At 51.8% G+C, this 20,460-nt stretch overlaps 1 protein-coding gene across 2 annotated transcripts in view; it reads left to right on the plus strand.

The window, feature by feature from the left end:
• GNA12 (G protein subunit alpha 12) overlaps window positions 1-20,460 on the plus strand; it is a 77,254-nt gene that overhangs the window by 32,214 nt on the left and 24,580 nt on the right. The window contains exon 2 of one of the 2 annotated variants that reach the window (XM_061402304.1): window positions 10,138-10,353. The exons of the other annotated variant lie outside the window; for it this stretch is intronic. Coding sequence (XP_061258288.1) covers window positions 10,138-10,353 — 216 coding nt within the window. The remainder of the gene's footprint in view (window positions 1-10,137; window positions 10,354-20,460) is intronic. 2 annotated transcript variants of the gene reach the window in all.

The raw sequence follows: 20,460 nt of genomic DNA on the forward strand, positions 1-20,460 counted from the left end.
GGAACCCGAGACCACTGAGCTCATACATCTGTGTGCAGCCCTGGGGGTTCGGGGTGAGCAAACCAGACAGAGGAACCTGTCCTCAGGGGCCGCTCATTCCAGTGGGGGAGAAACAGAGCAACCCAGGCGGGTGAGTAACTATCGGGCCCATTCGCTGGGCAGCAGTAAAGGCTCACGAAAGAGAAAGCAGGGGAGGTTGGGAAGGGCAGGCGCCGCGTGGCTGCAGGCAGTGGTTAAGGTAGAGGCTCGGAGGAGACAGGAGCGGGCCCTGTGCATGCCTGGGGCAGGAGGGTCTCGGGCGTCGAGACCCAGAGGTGCTCAGGCCGCAGCGTGGAGCAGGAGGAAGAGGGGTCGGGCCTTCTGGGCTTTTCCTGTAATAAGAAAGGGCCCTGTGGGGTTGGGCAGAGGGCACTGTGACCTCATTTTGAGAAGAGACTGATGGGGACACATGTAGATGTGCAGGCCAATCGGAAGGTTTGCCGTGATCCAGGTGAGAGATGCTGGTGGCTGGACCAAAGCCATCTCCGAGGGAGTGGCAGGAAGCGGTGGGGGTGTGGGCCTGTTTTTAAGGCAGCACCAGGGCGCCTGCTGACAGCGGGGCGGGTGGTGTTTATTCCTCCCAGTGGAGGCCGGTGGCCAGGGTTCCAGCGCTGTCCAGCGCACCCCCTCTGGGCCCCTTGTGAATGTGGGCCTACCGGGGCAGGTGCCAGCCTGCAGGGGAGGCGCGGGCTCCTGGGGCAGGCCGGTGTCTTAAGGAACTGAAGCCACTTTTCACAGGCACCGAGGTGGCAGAGCCCGCGTCCTGCCAAGGCTGCTGCTGAGCTGTGCCGCTGTGCGTGGCCTCTGCACCCGTGTCGGAGGCCACAGCGTGTCCTGTCCGCGTCTGTGTGAGTGGGAAGGAGATGCATGAATGTGGAGCGTGCGGTGCAAAGCAGTTTAATTCTAGCGTGTGCACACAAACAGTGCTGTCCAACAGAACTATGACGCGAGCCACTGTGCACTTCAGATTAGCCACATTAAGGAGAGGAGAAGACACGTGAAAGCGACTTTATAGTTACACTTGAAGGTCCTGAACTATCCAAAACGTTATCATTTCAGGAGGTTCCTAACTCCCAGCTGTATAATTTCAACCTGTGATCAGTATTAAAAGACAAAACACCTGGATCGTTTGTAGTGAGTTTCTGAAGTCCAGTCTCTGAACTAACACACCTCAGTTCCGACCGGCCATGGCCCTCTGCTCAGCGGCCACGGGTGGCTGGGGGCGCCTGTGTGGGGCAGAATGGCCACGGGCTGTGCCATGTCTGTGCTGCCTGGACGGTGTGTGAGGATTTCCACTGTTTAGAGATTAAAGGAGAAGCTGAACTTACTCAGTGTCCTCTGATTTAGCCGGGCATGTGGCATAGCCCATGCTTCTAGCTTAATTATGGCTTTAAAAAAAAAATTCTGGAGAGCACCAGAAATGCTGGGTCATGGAAGGTCAATTCAGACGGTTCTGGCCTCGGCGCCTGCTGTCAGCTGCGTGAAAACAGGCAGCGAACAGAGACAACTTCTCCCTCGTGCCTCTCTGTGCCCTTATCTCCCCAGACACCCCCGTAGAGGAAGAGAATGGAGGTGGAAAAACACGCTTCAGAGTCCCGGAGTCACGCTCGACGGCTGGGTGGTCGAGCTCCCGTTTTCCCACCTGTAAAGTGGGCACAGCCCTGCACACCTCACGCTGTCGCGAAGATGAGATGCGCTCACAGCACACCCATCCGTGGGGGTCTCTCCGCATATACGCATATCTGTCTTAACTGAAGCGGGGATTCTATGAGGCATTTACCCTTCCTGTTTACAATTTATTCAGGTATTTACCACTATATTTTTATTTTAAAAATTCTCACTAAATCATTCCATCCGCAGTGCTGAGTCCCAGCTTGACTCTGGATAGCCCTGAACACAGCATATTAAGCAGCGTTGCCTGTCTGTAGTGTTTACAGGCCTTTTTCCTCTTGGAATGACATTGAGTATTTATTTAGTCTAAAGTTTATTTAATATTTTCTGCCCTCAGCAAGAAGGCTTCACTCCCCACCGCGCCCCGCCGCTCACCTCTGTTTGTCTCTGTAACATTTAGTGAGACGTTTAGTCGAGTAGCTTCTGGCTCACACGCCTGGACGAGTGGACGACGCACAGTGGCCGGTGTCAGCGTGTGGCTGCAGGAGTCGATTTCACAACCCCTTACGTCCTGAGGTCTGAAATTTAGCGTGGCTTCTCATGTTCCAGCTTAGAAGATCCAAGGAATTCTACACTGCTGTGGAATTCCTTTCTTTTTCTTTTCTTTTTTTTTTTTAACTTATAGGGGAACCAGCCTTTCCTAGGCAGCCAAAAAAAAAAAAAAAAGCTGATGGTGCTAATTTACTTCTCTGTGCTAATTTACTTCCACTTTTACTGTGCTAATTTACTTCTACTTCCTACACCTGGAGTTTTCCTTTAATTCGTCTATTTCCTGAAAACTTGGCCTTGGATATCCCATTGCCCTGTTAAATTTAATTTGTCATAAACTTATCCAAGCCTCGCCCCCTGCTAAGCCGTCCCATGCTCTCTGCCTTTGGAACTCATCTTGCTGTGTGTCATCTGCGCACAGGAGAGCCTGGCCGCCCCTCCTGACCACCCTCCCCACCTGCACTTGCTCCTTCCCATCTCTGGAGTCTGGAGTCTGGAGGCAGAGCCCTGCCCTTGTCCCGCTCCTTCCCAGAGCCTTGCTTGCTCCCAGTGTCTCCCAGAGTAAATTCCAGACGTCTTAGCTCGCTGCAGTCTGGCTTAACCTGCTCCCCTCACTGATGTGACACTTCCCACTGTCCCATGGCCTTTCTACCCCCTCCCTGACGGTGGTGGTGATCTCTGGCCGGCACTGAAGATGCTCTGGCCGCTTCTGTGACAGTACTGCGAGCTCGGAGCAGGCACCATGCGGAGTGCCCTTCTGGCCTGTCCCTGTTCCTGGCACGGCCCTCTGCCAGGCAGCCCTCCTGAAGTAGGAGCATGGCGAGGGACAGGCTATGCCGTGAGGGCAGAGGTTCGTTCCCAGAGCTCACGGGAGGACGGGCGTGGTGGGCACGGGGCCCCGGAGGCCCGCCAGCTCTGTCCGGGGCTGACGGCACTCTGATGAGCCGCTTCCTGCATGCCCCTCCACCCCTGGCTTCTTCTCCGACCTCTAAATGAGAAGGTAACCTCCACTCCAGCCTCAGAGAAGGCAAAGTGCAGCCATCTGCCTCTGCTCGCTGGGCTCATTAACTTAAAGAAGTGCATCCTGTTTACGTTGCTGGCAGCGTTTCTTTTATTTGGATGCTGGCCAGAGGCAAACAACGCTGCCCGTGGGTTTAAACCAACAGCGGGAGCACAAAAGCGGAGCCCTGCAGGCCCCGAGGGCGCTTCTAGTTGGGTGAGCGCGCAAGCCTCGACGTGCTCCTCATGGGGCTTGGTTCTGTAGGGAGAGCTCATTTCATCTAGCGCTTAATGTCTTTCTGAGCTTTAGTATTTATTGTGGGAAGATTTTAGTAAGGAATGACTGATCTAAAAAGATTTGGTTTGATTAGGGGCTGAACTAACAAAATCTATTTTGAAACAAGATAACAGGATTTGCGATTTTTGGTCTTCTTCCAGTAAAACTGAACCCCCCCACCCCCCCACCAAATCTACATCTCCAGCAGACAGGGGAGCTGTTCTTTGACTAGAAGCTGAAATTGCTGGATTTATAAGTTGTTTTAAAAACGTGTTCTTCGAATAGTTTAAAGTGTCATATAGTATTGAAATGAAGTCATCAATCTGCTTAGGACTTTAACTGCTTATGTTTGGGTGAGTGAATAAAATGCATGGTTACTGAACAAGTTAATACTTGAGTAACACTGTTACCGAAAGAAGAACTCCTGAAGTGGCTGTTAATGAGACTCAAGTAAATTGCCTTCAGCCTTGATTTTCGCTTGTGAGTGTGCATGGGTTTTAGAATCGTCCTAGCCTTTGTGTTTTAGGAAACTGGCCTTTGACTGGAGAAGGCTAGGGCAAGATATTTTATTATTCAGTTATGCCTGCTAAGAACTTAGCAACTCTATGTCATGACAGGGAGATACATATATATGTATATAATTATCATTTCTTCAAAATAGAGTGTATGTAGCATTTCCAAAGGCCCTAAGGTCTTGCTAAAAATGTTCATCGCAGCATTGTTTATAATAGCCAGGACATGGAAGCAACCTAGATGTCCATCAGCAGATGAATGGATAAGAAAGCTATGGTACATATACACAATGGAGTATTACTCAGCTATTAAAAAGAAAACATTTGAATCAGTTCTAATGAGGTGGATGAAACTGGAGCCTATTATACAGAGTGAAGTAAGCCAGAAGGAAAAACACCAATACAGTATAATAATGCATATATATGGAATTTAGAAAGATGGTAACAATAACTCTGTGTATGAGACAGCAAAAGAGACACTGATGTATAGAACAGTCTTATGGACTCTGTGGGAGAGGGAGAGGGTGGGAAGATTTGGGAGAATGGCATTGAAACATGTAAAATATCATGTATGAAACGAGATGCCAGTCCAGGTTCGATGCACGATACTGGATGCTTGGGGCTAGTGCACTGGGACGACCCAGAGGGATGGTATGGGGAGGGAGGAGGGAGGAGGGTTCAGGATGGGGAACACATGTATACCTGTGGCGGATTCATTTTGATATTTGGCAAAACTAATACAATTATGTAAAGTTTAAAAATAAAATAAAATTTAAAAAAAATTTAAAAATAAATAAAAAGGAAGGAAAACTGGACTCAGATTTTAAGCAGATGTCCCACAGTAGAAAACTTCCCTGGACCTTGGTTTTGCAGATTTAGAACAAAGTTAGTAGACAGTGGTTTTTGACTGGAATAATTCACAATAAGGGCAAAAGAAAGCTGTCCTTTTTGTTTCCCCGCTTGCTGTCTTTCCCTCCAAACGAAGTGACTAAGACACAGAAAGTGGCTACAGCCGCTGGTAGCGTTCTAAGTCTGTCGGCAGTTTTGCCAGTTTCCCTGGATTTCTAAAAAGAGAAATAAGGGGCCTTTCTTCGAGTTTGGGTGAAGTTAATCTGGACCGGTTCCAGCTTGCCTGGGTGGCAGCACGCAGTGGGAACACAGGCTGCTTTTGGATACACCGGGTTTTTTTTACAGCCAAACCTATGCTCACCCCAATAATTAGGGCAGGCCTGGTCTGCGCAGCGTTGAAAGCAGTCTTGGTAAACGAGCACTCAGGCCTCTGAGGCCTGTCTGGTTCCCTGCCTTCGCCTCCGACATCAGCTCCCGAGGGAGCTCAGTTGAACCCGCAAGTGGGGCCGTGCTCCTCGGGGAGTCGGAGCCCCGAGCAGACACCTCGTGGTCAGAGCACATGTGCCGCATGGGAGTCGTGTGGGCAGGGCCGTCAAGGGTGGTGGGTGGTGTGGCCGCCTGGCTTGGGGCATGTGGGGGCTGGGGTCCTGACCCAGCCCCTTTCCGGCCTGGGGGAGGCTTTCTCTGAATCGCCCCAAGGAGCCTGACCCTCTGCCTGGAATCTCACCGGTGAAATCCCTGCTCCCGGCACGACTCAGGTGCTTGCTGAAGCGTCTGTGTCTCTGCAGGCGGTGGGGAGTTTGGGGCGATGTCTCAGAGAGTGCAGGGACGGGGGAGGCAGGGAGGGAGGCCACCGGGGGCCTGGTCTGTGTCCTGTTCCCCGCCCTCCGGGTGAGTGGGCTCTGATGAGCTGTGGGCACTTGTTGAAATGAACCGGGGCCTCAAAAACTCCTCTCAGGGTAGTGCTTTCCAGCCTCAGCTCTTCCGACCAGTCTCTCTTCCTATGGCCTCTAGTAACCTTCCCTTCCTACAGCGTGTGATTGGAACATGTATCTCTAATTGCTGGTTAACTGTTTTTTCTTTTTACTTGAAATACAGATTCGCAGGAAGTTGCGACCACACAGAGCGGTATCTCCGAGTTTCCCGCAGTGGTTACGTTTTGTTTAACTGTAGTGCAGCATCAAGCCCAGGAGACCGAGGTCGGTCCAGTGTGTGTGAGACACTGACACGTAGCATCACCGGTGTCCTCAGGACACAGACCTGCCCCAAACCCCAGGGAGCTCCTCCAGCTGCGCGGCCACAGCCGCCCCTCCTGCCAGTCCCCCCCGCCCCCAGGAGCCACTAGGGTGCTTTCCACCCTGTGATTTTATCATGGCGAGAGCATTATATGGGCGGAAGCACACGGTATGCTTCTCTGAGATCCGTCTAGGTTGCACACATCAGTGCCCGTTCTCATCCTGAAATCGTGCTCCGTGGTACGCGGTGCCGCAGCCGGACGCTTGGTTTATTAAAGCATCACCGCGCCTAGGTTGTTGTGGTTTGTGGCTGCTGTGAACATTGCTGCGCGGGGTTTTGTGAGAACGTAAATTTTCATTTCTCTGGCATAAATGTGAGATTGTATGGTATGCTGCATTGTATATAAAGCGTGGGCTTAATTTTTCTTTTTTTTTTTTTTTAAAGAAACTGAAAACCTGTGTTCTAGAGCGGCTGCCGCGTTTCACATCCGCACCAGCGGTGTGTCAGAGCTCGCACGTCTCGGCCTCCTCGCTGCCGTTCTGCGTGTCGCTCACTTTTTGGTTTGGGCTGTTTCATAGATGTGTCGTGACGTCTTCTTATCAGAGCCTTGGTCTGCTTCTCCCTGGTGGCCAGTGACTTGGACGTCTTGTCTTCTGCTTATTTGCTGTCTGCGTGCTTGCTGGTGAAACGGCTCTCCGTGTCTCTGCCCACTTCCCAACTGGATTGTTTTGTTTCTTTAAATTGTTGAGTTTTTAGCATTTTTTTGTATATTCTAAATACGAATCATTTGTCAGATATGTGGTTGCCAAATATTTTCTACCAGTCCCAAGCTTGTCTTTTTATTCTCTTAAAGTGTTTTGGAGAACAAAAGCTTTAATTTCTGTGAAATCCAGTTTATCAATGTATGCTGTGTGTGTGAGTTGCTCAGCCATGTCCGACTCTGCGTCCCCACAGACCGCAGCCCACCAGGCTCTGTCCACGGGGATTCTCCAGGCAAGAATACTGGAGCGGGCTGACATGCCCCCCTCCAGGGGATCTTCCCAACCCAGGGTGCACACCAAGGTCTCCTGCACCGCAGGCAGCTTCTTCACCATCTGAGCCACCAGGGAAGCCATTTTTCTTCTTTGAACTATGCATTGTGTCCTGTCTAAGGCCTGTTCGCCAAGTTGTGGACTTTGAAGATTTTCTACTCTGCTGTAGTTTTATGCTTTGAGTCAGTTCTGTATGAGGCGTGAGGTTTAGATCAAGGTTTTGTTTTGTTTTTCCTTTGCCTGTGGATGTCCAGTTGCTTCAATATCATTTATTAAAAAGGCTATTCTTCCTCTACTTAATTGCTTTTGGATCTTCAAAAAAAAAAACAGCAGTTGACCATAGTGCTTGTGTCTGGGTTTTGTTATGCCCCATTGATCTGTGTGCCTAGTCCATCACGGTACCACAGAGTCTTGCTTACGGTCGCAATGTAATAATACGTCTGGAAATTAGATTCCTCCCGCTTAATTTTTCTGTTTCAAAATTGTTTTAATATAGTGCCTTTCCATATAAATTTTATAATAGTTCTCTCTATATCCATAAAAGATCTTGCTGGGACTTGATAGAGATTATTCAACCTGTGTATCAGTTTAGAGAGCGTGTCATCATTATGTTGATGCTTCCAATCCATGAACATGGTATGCCCCGCCGTTTATTACATCTTTGATTTCTTTCACCAGCATTTTATAGTTTGCAGCATACAAGTCCTGTGTGTGTTTTGTTAGATTTATACCTAAGTGTTTCGTCTTTGTGCTTGTGATTGTTAATAGCACTGCATTTTAGATTTCAGCTTCTGGGACTTCCCTGACAGTCCACTGCAGGGGGAGCAGGTTTGACCCCGGTCACAGAACTGAGGCCCCGCACACTGCGTGGCACAGCTAAAGATTTCACGACTTTACATTTCAGTTGCCATGTGTAAATTTCTAGTACATAGAAAGACATCTTCCTTGTGTCAGTTTTCACACCCAGCAGCCTTGCTGAATTCACTTGGATTCTAGGAGGTTTTCTATGATTGATTCCTTGGGATTTTGTACATAGACCCTTGTTTCACCTGCAAACAGGCTTAGTTTTATTTTCTTCTCTCTAATCCATGTACCTTACATTTCTTGCCCCCGCCTTGCCGTGGAGCCGTGTTGAATAGCAGTGGTGAAAGGGGGTGTTCTGGTCTCGTTCCCGTTCTTGCCTGAAGCACTCAGTCTTCTACCATGGATTTTTGCTGCAGAGAGTTTTGTCGGTGTTCCTTATCAAGTTAAAGAATTCTCTGTTCATAGTTTTCTGACAGTTTTTATTATTGGTAATTGCTCAGTCATGTCCAACTCTTTGCAGCCCCATGGACTGTAGCCCACCAGGTCCCTCTGTCCATGGCATTCTCCAGGAAATAATATGGGAGTGGATTGCCATTCCCTTCTTCCAGGGATCTCCCCCTGACCCAGGGATCAAACCCAGGTCTCCTGCATTGCAGACAGATTCTCTAGCATCTGAACCACCAGAGAAGCCCTCTTTTTCTTATTAACGGGTGTTAATCATCTACATCCACATCTGTGTCTCCCGGGCCAGGCTCTGAGTTTCAGGAGCTCGGTCACTGCTTCGTCAGCCCTTTGTTTTCCTGCAGTGTGTATCTCAGTGCTCTGCCCCCAGGAAGCATTAAACGCGTTTGTGGATCAGAGGGACTGGGCATGGACCCCGAGGCAGGAGCTCACAGGGGCACTTCTAACCTGGCAGTGCTGGGCACCAGGTCTGGAGGGGAGGCCGCAGCTGCGCTCTGGGTCACCGTTCCCCTTCGCCTTTCACCTCACCTTTGGTTGCCTTTCGGCAGATGCTCCAGCAGAGATCTGCAGGGGTCAGAACTGGTTGTTTCCTTTGCCCCGGGTTTTTAGAATAACTGCCAACTGAAAGCCACTGAGCTCTACACGGTCGATGGGAGGATTGTATGTTCTGTGACCTGTGCTCCAATAGAGCTATTCTTTTTCTCAGAAAAGTAAGTGCCAGCTGAGCAGTGATGTCCTGATGTCCTCTGTGCTGGGGGACAGGAGACTGCTCTCCATGTCCTGGGTCCCCCAGACCGCTCTGAGCCAGCCAAGGCCTTTCCAGATGGCGGGGTGGGGGTGGCCGTGCTGCAGCCCGGGGCTCACCCGCTGCTGGTGTGCAGGGAGCATTCAGCGGGTCCCCAGCAGAGCCCAGAAGCTTCTGTAGACAGCGCGTTGATCGCGCTCGAGCACGGAGCCAAGGGTGATGGACCAGGCCTGCTGCCTGCCCAGGGAGGCGTTGTCCCCGCAGCAGCATGTCCGCAGTTTGGCCGCCTGCCCGCATCCTGTTTTAGTTGAGGCCGCTTCTGCACCTCTGACTCTGTCAGTGAGGTGAGGAAAAGGCGGGAAATCCCGACTTTATTTTTAACCGGGAGGAAATCAGCACAACAATGAGACTGGTTCCCCATCCTCCCAGGCACGTCTGAAACGTGCCTGCTCCGCTGCTCCCCATTCAGTCTCCTGGCTCTGACTGCCTGTGTGTTTACTCCTCCAGGCGGGGTGTCCTCGGCGGTGCCGGAGCTGCCTGGGCTCGGCGGTGACAGGGCAGCGGGGCTGCAGCTGCAGTTGTCCTCAAACACAGGCTCTCCCAGCGCCACGGTTCGCGCTCTTTTTCACACGTCACTTGGCGTGTTTGTGGCCACTTCTTCCCCGACCTGGCATCTCCCTCGGGACCTTTTCAAATGAGTGATGGCACAGGGCAGACCTGCCATGTGGTCTATGTGAGCCTCCACCTTGATAGCCATGTCCCCGGGAGCGCAGCGCTCGTGCCGGGACAGAGCAAACCCAGAGACAGACGCTGGCTGCAGGCTTGGCAGCTCCTGAGCCTCCTGCTTCTACGACTGTCCGTGCCCACGCCACGTTCTCCACTGCGATTCAGCCTTTGCAGTGCCATGAAACCCTCTGTCTTCTTTCTTTCCTTTCCCAGGGCTCGAGGGTTCTGGTTGATGCACAAGACAAGCTCGGTATCCCATGGCAGTACTCTGAATGTCTTCTTTCTTTTCTTTCCCAGGGCTCGAGGGTTCTGGTCGATGCACGAGACAAGCTCGGTATCCCCTGGCAGTACTCTGAAAATGAGAAGCACGGGATGTTCCTCATGGCTTTCGAGAACAAGGCAGGGCTGCCCGTGGACCCCGCCACCTTCCAGCTGTACGTGCCCGCCCTGAGCGCGCTCTGGGGGGACTCGGGCATCAGGGAGGCGTTCAGCCGCAGGAGCGAGTTCCAGCTGGTGAGTGAGCCCACGTCTCGGCACCACGGCCGTAGGCCTCATGGGGTTCCCCTTTACAAACTCTGAAAGCACAGGCGAACCGTAAATTGCTCTAAATGCTGATACTGAAGATCAGAAATACCCAATGCTAATTAAGCCATGTAAATGGTTCGAGAAGGAACGATATTAATTCATTCAGGCTAGATAAATGTTTCCATTCAAGGAAAATGAAGGATTCTTAAAATACTAAGTGTTGGCGTAACTCAAGGAGCTCGAACTTTCTAAGTATCGTTCTTCGTAGGAAATCGACGCATCCTTAAGAGAACGTCCCAGCTGTGATGTATGGGTCCTGCCCAGCAGACCATGAGTGGCCTCAGATCTGTGCCTGGGAAGCACACAGGAGCTCTTCCAAGCTGTTCGCCTAGGTTCTTCCCTTTCATTTTAAAGCCTAAAAGTTTCAGAAGGCCTAGTCATCTTCGTCACTTAGCTTCATCTAGGATATGAGTCTGTAAACAGAAAGTTTGGGGCGTTTAGCCTGTCTGCATTCCCGTTTTTTTCCTAAGTATCCTTCAACATTAACTGTCTGCAGAGATGGGTCTGGGGTTTCTCCTGTAACTGGAATGCACACGCCCGGCTACTGTGAATGCCCTCTCCCTGGGATGTGCAGAAGGCTCACTGCCCACCACACCCCTCTGCCCGCTGAGAACCGGGATCCCGAATTTCACATCACCGGTCCTTTGCCTGTCTCTATGGTGTTGCCATAATAGGTATTTATCTTTTAAAAACAGAGTCTTGAGTTTTCCCTGTTTCTACACTTCACGTAAGCGGTTTCTCGCTGTATGTATTTTTCTGACTCCTGCAGTGCTGTGACGTATATTCAGGCAGCGTGCGTGGCTGTGGTTCTTGCTCGTTCACGGCCGTCTGCCCTTCCGCCGTGTGGGTGTACCGGATGCACCTGTTCCCTCGTGGGTGTACCTTGGGGTCGTTTTCCGTGTTTTGCTGTTAGAAACGAATGCCCCTCGACCTCTCCCGTGAGTCCCCAGGTGCCCGTGTCCGGGGGTCTCTGGGACATACACCGAGGAGGGGAACTGGCCAGTTGTAGGGCGTCTGCGCCTGCAGACAGACAGAATGTGTCCAGTCGTCTTCCAGAGCAGCTACACCTGCCTGTGTCAGCAGCAGAAGCCCCCGTAGCTCTCCCCTAGGTGCTGTCCGACTTCAGAGGTGCGTAAGAACCCCCTCTTAGCCGAGGGAGCTGGGGTACACTGTGTTCCCCCCTAGTGTCTCCTTAGGGCTTAATTGAAATCTCCCTGAATTATTGGCTGTATGTGTTTCCTCTTCTGGGAAATGCCCATTTATGTCTCTTGCTAATTTTTTACTAGTGAGTTCTGTGCATTTTCCTCCTGTATTTGAGGTGTTCTGCACAGTCTGCCAGATAATCCTTTCAGTTCAGCTTCCGTGTACTTTTCATCTGATCCCCCACCCTCTCATCTTACACAGTCGTCTCGGCACAGCCAGAAAATTGATAGGGCCACACTGCTCTGAATTAAACTGGGGACCTCATTCAGATTCAACTGCTTTTCCTCGAATGTCCTCCTCACGAGCCAGGATCAGACTCAGGAGCCTACCCTGCACGTGGCCCTTGCGTCTCCTGCGTCTCCATCAGGGACAGCCCCTTGGTCTCTCCTGGGTCTTCGTGACCTTGACGCTTTGAAAGAGCACTAGTTAGTCACTTTGTAGAACGTCCGCCTTTGGGTCTGTCTGCGTGTTTTCTCACCATTAGGATGAGCAAGAAAACCTCTTCTTTTTTGGCAAGAAAACCACTGAAGTGACACTGTGTCCTCTGAGCATCCCGTCGGAGGTGTGAGCTCCTGATGTGTCTGGTTCCTGGTGGTGGGGGCCTTGATTACTCGGTTAACGTGCTGTGTGCCACGTGTCTCCACTGTGAGGTCACTACTGTCCTCTGTTATTAAAAAATATTGGGGGGAGGTGCTTTGCGACTCTGCAGATATCCTGTTTCCCTTCAAGCTTTCACCCACGGATTTTAAAATCCATCGGTGGATCTGAGGGATGACATTTTTAGAACTTTCATTTTCACATTCATTCTCAAGTTTAAAGTGAAACAGTCAAATGAACTAGGAGATATAGTTACCACAGAAAAGAATTGTTAATATTCTAAAGGGCATGACTATCAGACACAGCTGGAGAATACACAGACCCTTATGTGTGAAATTGGGGTTTAGGTCCCCCTACCATGCGTGTGTGCTGAGTCATGTCCAACTCTCTGCAGCCCCGTGGACTGCAGCCCGCCAGGCTCCTCTGTCCATGGAATTCTCCAGGCAAGAGTACTGGAGTGAGTTGCCACTTCCTTCTCCAGGGTATCTTCCCGACCCAGAGGTCAAACCTGCGTCTCTTACATCTCCTGCATTGGCAAGTGGGTTCTTGACCACTGTGCCCCCTGGCAAGCCCTGAGGCTCCGCCCCCCCACATAAACCCACAAACTGAAATGGTCTGGGAAAGAATAGTCTCTTCAGAGCGTGGGTGGAAATTGCCGTTATGAGTTGAGAGTGTACCCCGGAAGGAAACGTACGCTGCAGAGCTGAGTGTTACAAGCCGCGTTTAACGAGTGCTGCATCTAGGGTGTGAGTGTGCTGGGCGGCCTGTCAGGCCCTTGTCCATGCTCCTCGCTGGGCACACTGGTGGGTGCTCTTTCACTCAGCCTCACCTGTGGGCCAGGCACTCTGCTGAGGTCAAGTTCGGCTTTCCTCAAAAAGCTGGTAAGACAGATACGCAAGCACATAACTGCCATAAAACGTGCTGAGAAGTGTGATTGAGGAGTATCCAGCTACGCCATGCATACAGGGAGAAGGCAAGCAATTCCGCCTGACAGGAGGGGCGGGGAGATGTTTGGGGGCCAACTGTCTCAGGATGAGGTGGGGATGAACTGGGCCCTGTTAGGCGTTGGGGGGGTGGTCTCTGCAAGAGTGTGGGCCTGCGCGGGTGGGCGGAGGGGGCCAGAGAGGCGCCGCCCGGCTCGGCAGGCTCTGTGTGCAGGTCCCGCCCCCAGCTGCCGTACCTGGTAAAGGAACTTGGTTGGCTCAGAACGAAGTTCGGGGGGTGGAGGATGGGTGGGAGCTCTGTGTGTGGCTGGCACTGCTTCTCGCGTCTGCCCCTCCCTGGTGCTGGGTCAGTTCTGGCCTGGCTTCCCGGGCACAAGGCCGCACCACCACCTCCCGGAGCCAGGGACGCCGTGAAGGGAGATACCCCGTGGGGCGCCCGAGGCCTGGGTGCGCGTCCAGCCCTCACATTCTGCTGTGGGACCGGGGGCAGTGAGCGCGACTCCCAAGACCGCAGACCTTGAGCTGCGTTTGGCGACTTCCTGTTCCGATGAGTTCGGTGTACCTGTTCTTAGAGGACTGGGCGGCTGTGGGGCACTTTGGTGCCTCTGCCGGAGTCCTCACCGAAATCCTCGTGACCGACTCTGACCCCGACACTTACTCGTTCCGGTGTTTGGGGTCCAGCGCACACGGAGACCATGGGCCCTTCTCTCTGATGCTTTTTGCTTCACACTCTTGAATGTTTAAAAAAAGCAAAAATCAAAGTTCACTGTATTACGAATCATCTTTTTCCTTCCTCCAGTTCCTGTTTCCCAGTGGCAGGGCACGGTGCTTCCTTGAAAATGTCTTCATCTCTTCAGCTTTGGAAGATGGAATTGGAGATTCAGTTCAGAGGAGGGAAGTCTGTTTCTTGATTTCTGAAAGTCAAGCGATTCTCTAATTACAGAGACTTTTTTTTTTTCTTTTCTGTCATGCTTAGAAGAATTGAGTCTGTGTAACGTTATCAGAGGGCGCTGGATCGCTAGACGAGGCTCGCTCTGGGGCTGAGTTGTAGCACGACAGCAGAGCAGAGCCGTGCACCTCCGTGGTGTGTGTGGATGCTGCTGCTGCCTTAGAAGTGGACGGTGTGAGGTTCTAAGAGGAAAGTCACTCTGTGGCTGAGTGAGGAGCATGCTGAGTATAAGAAGAATCGAATCACCCGTCTCACGCCTGGCATAAACTCCACACGTGTTGTGCTCAGGCTTTGTGACATCTGGGGCTTCCATTACCCCGGGGTCACCGCATCAGCTCACAGGGTCCCCATGGTCCTCACCCACCCCTCACCTGATGGATATACTCTGTAAGGGCCAGAGAAACACGATTTGAAGTTCTCAGGCTTGGAATGCTTCTTCAGTGAGGCTCTGGGATAGAGTAGTCCCCAAATTCTCCTTTGCGTTCCTGAAACAGACGTCAGCTTGTGTTCTGTGGTGGTTACATCTTTTTAGGAAAAAAAAAGAACAAACCAGCCACTTTGCAGAAGGGCTTGACCCCACAGGTTACTGCTACCTTGGAAAGCTGCCTGTGCTTTTGCTCAGGTCAGTCGCTCAGTCGTGTCCGACTCTTTGTGACCCCATGGACTGCTGCACACCAGACTTCCCTGTCCATCACCAACTCCTGGAGCATGCTCAAACTCATGTGCACTGAGGCGGTGATGCCATCCAGCCACCTCATCCTGTCGTCACCTTCTCCTCCCGCCTTCAGTCTTTCCCAGCATCAGGATCTTTTCAAATGAGTTGGTTCTTCGCATCAGGTGGCCCAAGTATTGGAGTTTCAGCCTCAGCATCAGTCCTTCCAATGAATATTCAGGACTGATTTCCTTTAGGATTGACTGGTTGGATCTCCTTGCAGTTCAAGGGACTCAAGAGTCTTCTCCAACACCACAGTTCAAAAGCATCAATTCTTTGACATTCAGCTTTATTTATGCTCCAACTCTCATATCCATACATGACTACTGGAAAAACCATAGCTTTAACTAGATGGAACTTTGTTGGCGAAGTAACGTCTCTGCTTTTTAATATGCTGTCTAGGTTGGTCATAGCTTTTCTTCCAAGGATCCAAGCATCTTTTAATTTCATGGCTGCAGTTACCATCTGTAGTGATTTTGGAGCCCAAGAAAATAAAGTCTCACTGTTTCCATTGTTTCCCCATCTATTTCCTATGGGGTGATGGGACCGGATGCCATAATCTTAGTTTTCTGAATGTTGAGTTTTAAGCCAGCTTTTTCACTCTCTTCTTTCACTTTGATCAAGAGGTTCCTCAGTTCCTCTTTGTTTTTGGCCATAAGAGTGGTGTCATTTGCATATCTAAAGTTATTGATATTTTTCCCAGCAATCTTGATTCTAGCTTGTGTTTCATCCAGCCTAGCATTTTGCGTGATGTATTCTGCATATAAGCTAAAAAAGCAGGGTAACAATATACAGCCTTGATGGACTCCTTTCCCAATTTGGAACCAGTCTGTTGTTCTATGTCCAGCTCTAACTGTTGCTTCTTGACCTGCACAGATTCTCAGGAGGCAGGAAAGGTGGTCTGGTATTCCCGTCTCTTTAAGAATTTTCCACAGTTTGTTGTGATCCACACAGTCAAAGGCTTTGGTGTAGTCAATGAAGCAGATGTTTTTCTGAAACTCTCTTGCTTTTTCTTTGATCCAGTGGATCACTACTCTACACGTGGACATCACCAGATGGTCAGTACTGAAATCAGATTGATTATACTCTTTGCAGTCAAAGATGGAGAAGCTGTATACAGTCAGCAAAAATAAGACTGGGAGCTGACTGTGGCTCGGATCATGAACTCCTTATTGCCAACTTCAGACTTAAACTGAAGAAAGTAGGGAAAACCACTAGACCATTCAAGTATGACCCAAATCAAATCCCTTACGATTATACGGTAGAAGTGGCAAATAGATTCAAAGGATTAAATCTGATAGAGTGCCTGAAGAACTATGGACGGAGGTTCGTGACGTTGTACAGGAGGCAGGGATCAAGACCATCCTCAAGAAAAAGAAGTACAGAAAGGTGAATGGTTGTCTTTGTGAGGAGGCCTTACAAATAGCTGAGAAAAGAAGAGACTCTAAAAGACAGAGGAGAAAGGGAAAGATATACCCATCTGAATGGAGATTTCCGAACAATAACAAGAGGAGATAAGAAAGCCTTCCTCAGTGATCAGTGCAAAGAAATAGAGGGAAACAACAGAATGGGAAAGACTAGAGATCTCTTCAAGAAAATTAGAGACATCAAGGGAACATTTCATGCAAAGATGGGCACAATAAAGGACAGAAATGGTATGGACCTTACAGAAGCAGAAGATATTAAGAAGAGGTGGCAAGACTACACGGAAGAACTATACAAAAAAGATCTCAGTGACCCAGATACCCATGATGGTGTGATCACTCACCTAGAGCCAGACATCCTGGAGTCCGAAGTCAAGTGGGCCTTAGGAAGCATCACTATGAACAAAGCTAGTGGAGGTGATGGAATTCCAGTGAGCTATTTGAAATCTTAAAAGATGATGCTGTGAAAGTGCTGCACTCAGCATGCTTTTGCTGGTGTGATTTTAATTGGGTTTCAGAATTCTTTGCCTGAGCTTTCTTAGGAAGCAGGCTGTGAGGCACTTGAGGGTGAGAGTAAATGGAAGATGAGGTGGTTTGATTTGTAGCCCTGATAACTTCTGTGACTTTGAGGCCACATGAAACAAAGTGACATATAGTGCACGGGTGGTTTGGGGCGTTTTCTGCCCCAGCTCCTTGTCCTTCTAGGAGAGAAGTCCACTCTCAGGGTTCGGCGGTTACTTTCAACCGCTGGAGGAACAGTGTCATGGTCGCTGGTTGATTGGGAATGAGTCCTGGGAACCGGAGGTCCAGTGGTTAAGACTTAGCCTTCCAGTGGGGGGCGGGGTGGTACGGGTTTAATCCTGGTCTGGGAGCTGAGATTCCCACACGCCCCAGGCCAAGAAAACGGAGAACAGAAGCAATGTTGTAATCAATTCAATAAAGACAAAAAAGAAAGAACTCCTGAAGTCACCGCTTGTTTGAATGACAAGCGATGCCCGCAGGCCATTCAGGGCTGTTTCCAGGCTTCTCTGAAGGGGTGGAGTCCAGGGGTCTCTCTGCCAGACTCAACCGTCCCCCGGGCCCACCTTTGCCTCCTCTTTTCTCTGCTGTCAAGATACCTACCCACTTGATGTTTATTTTAATGCTGTAGTCTAAAGTTTATATCAAAGGAAGACAAAAGAACCCCCAGAAAGTGCCGTGGGGGGGGGCGTGCCTTTTCCCTGGAGTTCCCACTTTGGAACGGTGGTAGCCCCTGCTGTTCGTGGCAGGCGCAAGACTCCTGGGTGTCTGTACTATTCCCCGGAAGCTGAACAGCAGGGACACTCCCTTTGTCTGTCACCTGAAGGAAGGGCTGGCAGGGCGGGTGTCTGTCCAGACCCTTGCCCTGTCCTGCTGCGTGGCTCCTGTTTTCAGACGTGGCCGCCAGGCAGGAGTGGGAGGAGGGGACGGAAGGGAAGCCCACCCTCTCCTTCGGGAAACTTGACGCAGGCACCGCCCGGCCCGTCCCCCTCCTCTCAGAGGCCACCACTTGGGGAGGCGGCCGAGCATGGTTCTCAGCTGGCGGAGCCCCTTGGGGACCTTCTCCCTCTGGGATGCTGGCGGTGGGGTTCTGGTATGTAGTGTGGACCCCAGGGAAGGCCGAGTCGGGGTGCTGTTCTCACGGTGCTACACGTGGGCCGTGCCTCGCAGCTGTGCCTCCAGTCTTGCGCGTCTATTTTAGTTTCGTGGAATTCATTCATTCAGCACAGTTTTGTGGAGCAGCACCACGTGTCAGGCACTCACAAATCCTGGGAAAGCACAGTGAACAAACAGGAAGATCCCAGACCGTGTGGAGCTGACACTCTGACAAGGGAGACAGACAGTAAATACGTCAGTAACAGGCGAGTATGCGTGTGTGTGCACCACCACGTGTGTTAGTGTGTGCACGCACGCACGAGCTTACGTGTTGCGTGTATTCGGGAAACATAAAGCAGGGAACTGGGTGGAGAATGTGGGGGGGCCTCAAGGGAGAAGCAGGGGTCACGGGGCGCTGCCATCAGGGCTCGCCGTCCTCCCCACCTTTTGTTTTCCCGTCCGTCGTGCTGGCTGAGCTGAGTGTGTGGCCATGGCCAGGCTGCAAGTCCTGCTCATCCTGGTTGGATGTCGCCATGGGAACAAGGTCTGAGACTGGCCCTCTGAATGACCGGGCAGTCCGCCCCGGCCTCTCTCCTTCCCACAAGCCGTCAGTGTTGAGCTGGGCGGTCAGCATGAACCACAGCATACACTGTGAGGACGCGGCATACCCTGCGTGGCCAGGGGCCCACAGCCGTGTTGTTTAAGCCTCTGTGCTTCAGCTCATGGTCCGAGCTGACAGAGCGCCCCAAGGGGCACGTGAGCACCCTCTGAAGAAAACGGGAAAGCACGCCCTGGGGTGAGGGGAGTGTTCTAGCCAGAAGAGGAGCAAGTGCAAAGGCCCTGGGGTGGGAACTGACACGTGTCCCAGTCTGCAGAGCAGAGAGGCTTATGGAGGCCTTGCAGGGGCCGCTGGAAGGACTTGGGGCAGAGGAGTGGGGCGGCTTGATTCCATCTTAGCCGGGTCCCTGTGGCAGCTGTGTGGATGATAGACAGGGAGGCCCGACAGAGGCTTTTGCGGTAATCCCGGTGACGGGAGTGGCGGGTGACGAGTGGTGTCGGGTCTGTGGACCTCAGACCTGGAGAGGAACGTGCAGGTCGCCTAGTCTCACTGTCCACCCGGCTGACCAGGGCCCCCTGCACCTCAGCCTGACGGTCGACGGTGAGGCTCACGGGCCTGGCGCTGTGTGCTCTCTTTCGTGTTCGGGACTCTGGTGGAGAGCGCGCCTCTCGCTGTAGGCGGCTCCCAGGCTGCTCCGCGGGTCTGGACCAGCCCTCCAAGCACAGAGCACGTGCCGCCCCACTCGTCAGGACACGTCAGGTGCCTTCTCGAGGTCCAAGGCCTTTGCCAGGACACGGGTGTCGGACCAAGTGACCCTGGTCTTTCTGCAAAGACCAGTTGCCCTTCACCTCCTCAGGCCTTGCCTTGAGGAATGCCAGGCCTGATGGAGCTGAGCAGGGCAGAGTTACAGCAGCTCGGGGGCCCCGCGCCCTCCCCGGGTGGGTCCGCCCCGTCCTGTGCCAGGCGGCGGGGGGCGGACGGAGGACAGGCTGAGTTCTCAGGCTCCGGCTTCTGGTTGGTTGGGGTCTCACTGGTGGCTTCCGGTCCGGCCAGCCGTGCCTTCTGCGTGCCGTGAGAGGATGTCCTTCCACGCCCGCATGCGTATGTTTTATTCTTCAATTTTGACCAACCTGATAAGCGAGAATTCCCATTATCAGTAGTTCTTTTCATGTGCTTAGTCACTCAGTCGTGTCCAACTTGGTCGCAACCGCATGGACTGTAGCCCGCCAGGCTTCTCCATCCCTGGGATTTCCCAGGCAAGCATGCTGGAGTGGGCTGCCATTCCCTTCTCCAGGGGACCTTCCCCACCCAGGGATCAAACCCAGGTCTCCTGCGCTGCAGGCGGGTTCTTTGCCATCTGAGCCCCAGGGAAGCCAGGTGTTCGTTAGCCGTGTGTGTCTGTCCGCTGGTGAGTTGCTGCCCATCCCTTGCTGCTTTTTCCCCGTCGGACGCAGGTTTCTCTTGCTTTGTACCAGTCTCCCGCTAGATGCTCATTTTTTCTAACACTTTTTTTTTTGGAAGTAGTTACAGATCCACAGGACATGACAAGGCCAGTACACAGGTGCCCCATCCTTGACCCGGTTTTCCCTAACTGTCCGGTTGCCTGTCACGTGACTAGTCTGATATCTGAACAGTGAGTGTGCGTAGCTCTGTCACGCCGCGTGTCACACAAAGGGCTGCGTAACCACCACCGTGGTCAAGATGCGTCTCCACGGAGAAGGGCTTCCTTCTGCCCCAGAGTCACCTTCCTTCCCCACCGCCCCTCACCCCTGGCAGCCAGCTGTTTGCTCTCTGTCTCTAAACAGTTATTATCTGGGGAGTATCGTACAGATGGAATGGTGCAGAATGCGGCCTTTCGAGGCTGACGCTTCTCACTCATCCTAATGCAGCTGAGACACACCCAGGTTGCTCCTGGATCAGTAGACGTCTTTTCATTTCTGAGTCACATTCCATGGTGCGGAGGTGCCACAGCTTCTTAATCTATACTCAGATATACAGATAGGCGGGCTTCCCAGGCAGCACTAGCGGCAGAA

This window comes from Bos javanicus, chromosome 25 (genome assembly GCF_032452875.1).
Source record: "Bos javanicus breed banteng chromosome 25, ARS-OSU_banteng_1.0, whole genome shotgun sequence".
NCBI lineage: Eukaryota > Metazoa > Chordata > Mammalia > Artiodactyla > Bovidae > Bos > Bos javanicus.